Source organism: Etheostoma spectabile, chromosome 18 (assembly GCF_008692095.1).
Source record: "Etheostoma spectabile isolate EspeVRDwgs_2016 chromosome 18, UIUC_Espe_1.0, whole genome shotgun sequence".
Classification (NCBI taxonomy): Eukaryota; Metazoa; Chordata; class Actinopteri; order Perciformes; family Percidae; genus Etheostoma; species Etheostoma spectabile.
This window is the reverse complement of record NC_045750.1, coordinates 15,799,284-15,801,868: the sequence shown is the minus strand read 5'-3', so window position 1 is coordinate 15,801,868 and position 2,585 is coordinate 15,799,284. Positions and strand designations below refer to the sequence as shown.

Genomic DNA, 2,585 nt, shown 5'->3' with positions numbered 1-2,585 from the left:
GGAGGGACGGATCGTGTACCGACAGAAACAATACCAGATTAAAGCTGTAGCAATGAAAGGGCCCTCACACATCCTTATGTTCTAAAATGTGTTCATGGTGTGAAAATTCACACAAAATCCAAGATGGCTGACTTCCTGGTCAGGCAAAAATAATATAAAAAAAACAACTTAAAATGTTCCTAAAGATGAGAGCAATGCTTCAACCAAATTTCTTTTGGTGGAACGTTCCAATTTTCAGGAGTTTTCTATCATCCAAAGCCCTTCACAAATGTGAATGTGTGATGTCTGGCACTTTCATTCTTAGGCCCTAACAATATTTAAACAGAATATGCTGTAGAAAATAGACAATGTTGAGTCATTTGTACATGGAGGTATCTGACTATTAGCTAATGCTCATGAAGTTGGTTTGTGGAGAAAGTGTTTCTTGTTGCTTTATAAAATATATACAGTCTTGATAGACATACTGTAGTTGCTCTTATCGATGCAACATGAACCTAGCAACGCAATCTTTGAAAAGTGAACCCACTGGGATGTATCCAACCTGAGATTAACCAGTAAGCCAGTTAAAAGCTTTCCTCATTATGTTCATTAGAAGTTCTGTAGTTCAGCTGGATAGACAAAGTTGCTTCTGAAGAGTTTATAGGCCATGAGCTGTCCTCCAAATATCATCATCACCAGGCCTGAACCTGCACAGAGAGGGATTAAATAAATAAGTTTAGTTGGCCAGTAGCTGACCTTAAAAAGCCTGGATCTGAAGGGACGTGAAGTGAGTTATAGTGAGTCTGGGAACATGCGAAATTGTGTTGGAGACAGATAAGGATAAGGATTTTTTTTCCTCCTATAGGAGACAATAAAGGCTTATCTTATACATGGAGGGATAGAGAGAAGAAGAAAGTGGGAAACTTACCCAGAACTAGCCACCATTGCTCAGCTGAAGGGAAGTCTGACATCACTGCAGAAACATGGAAACAGTGTGTTAAAAAACTACCTGTACATATTCACTTTATTTACAAGTGAACGACAGAAAAAAAGGTGCAAGTTAAGGATGTTTTTCTTAAGGTCCTAATTTTGAGCATTTATTATAGTTTAATTTGTTTTCTTTATTTTATTTTAATCAAATGGCTGTCAGAAATGTATGTTGATCCTTTAAATTCTAAAACACAATGAATAGTGCATGTCTATGTGTGCCTCTCTGAACGACAGCCACTATACCCAGTTACATAACCAGGCTTCCAATCCTATTAGCTGTTCCGCCCTATTGATCTACTTTCTGTGTATCTGTGTGTTTTTGAGTTGTGTGTTTGAGTTTACCTGCTACAGTCATCGCGACATGCAACAGTGTGACAGTTATGGCGTAATCCCAAACCCACTCCTCTACAATCCAGGCGAATACCAGCCCTCCCAAAACGTAGGTCACTTCTGTGGAAATTACACCAACTGGAGGGAGGAACAGAGAAAACAACACATGAACACATTGCACTTAGCTTGCTTTCCGCTGTTCTGTTTCTTCTCTAGTATGCTTTACAACCATCGATTCAAATGTCATAGCATATTACATCCACCATTTTTACTTGTCATAGTAGGAAAGGCATGGATTTTACCAATTAACAGGATGCATTAAAGATGGCTCTGTTCTATTCAACTGTCCCAGTGAGAAAGTGAGCCAGCGGGTAAAATACTGGGACCCTTAAACTGAAGCAGCTAAATGGAATTCAGCGCCACGTGTGTAAATGTCTCTTGAGGACAGAGACCGACACAACCAATAAATTTCTTTCCTGCCAGTGGTGATAGAAGAATTCCGATTTTACTTAAGTAAACGTAGCATTACTACAAAGAATAAGAATAAAAAAAAATCTTCCTTCAGTAAAACTACACACTTACTAGACACATGTACTTAAATTATCAAATGTAATATTAGTCATGATGCAACAGAATGGCCCTCATTATATGATAATCCATATTATACAATTAGATTATTATTGTTACTGATGGATTCATGTGTTACCAGCTTGTTCATGTGGTTGCTGGTAGAGATGGAGCTACTATTACTTTAATGTACAACAGTGCTTATCTCGTAAACACGTCACACAGATTGTATGTAAAACTAGCAAATACAATTTTTAAATTATTATAGTGTAGAGAAAAGTACAATAACTGCCTCTGAATTTTGAAAGTAGTAAAGAACGTGTAAACTAAAAGACAAATTGTTATTCAACACATACATAAGAGAAAGGGTACATACAAAGCTCTCAACATCATAAAAATAATTAGGCTAAATTACTTAGTTGCTTTTAGGCTGCTACTTAATATGGTTGATGCTAGAATGGATGGTCCGGAGAATGCATGAACCGCCTCTGATTTGGGGGGTGATGATGGCGCAGTGGTGTGGGAGATCTGGGTTATTTTCGCGCTGTGATACATCAACCAATGTGTCTGAGCAAGTCACTTAACCCATAGTTGCTCCAGACTACTCCAGACCAGGTGTGTGACCTCTGACATAAATAGCAATCGTAAGTTGCTTTGGTCATCGGCTAAATTACATGTAATGTGATGTAGCAATTGGTGGCTGTGGCTCAGTGGTAGAG

At 38.2% G+C, this 2,585-nt stretch overlaps 1 protein-coding gene across 3 annotated transcripts in view; it reads right to left on the bottom strand.

The window, feature by feature from the left end:
* Positions 1–436: 436 nt before the first annotated feature.
* tmem244 (transmembrane protein 244) overlaps positions 437–2,585 on the bottom strand; it is a 7,016-nt gene continuing 4,867 nt past the window's right edge. For all 3 annotated transcript variants that reach the window (XM_032543678.1, XM_032543676.1, XM_032543677.1), the window contains exons 4-6: positions 1,312–1,437; positions 908–952; positions 437–686 (exon numbers count right to left, since the gene is read on the bottom strand). In XM_032543678.1, the coding sequence (XP_032399569.1) occupies positions 589–686; positions 908–952; positions 1,312–1,437 (269 nt within the window). In that variant the 3' untranslated portion in view covers positions 437–588. The remainder of the gene's footprint in view (positions 687–907; positions 953–1,311; positions 1,438–2,585) is intronic.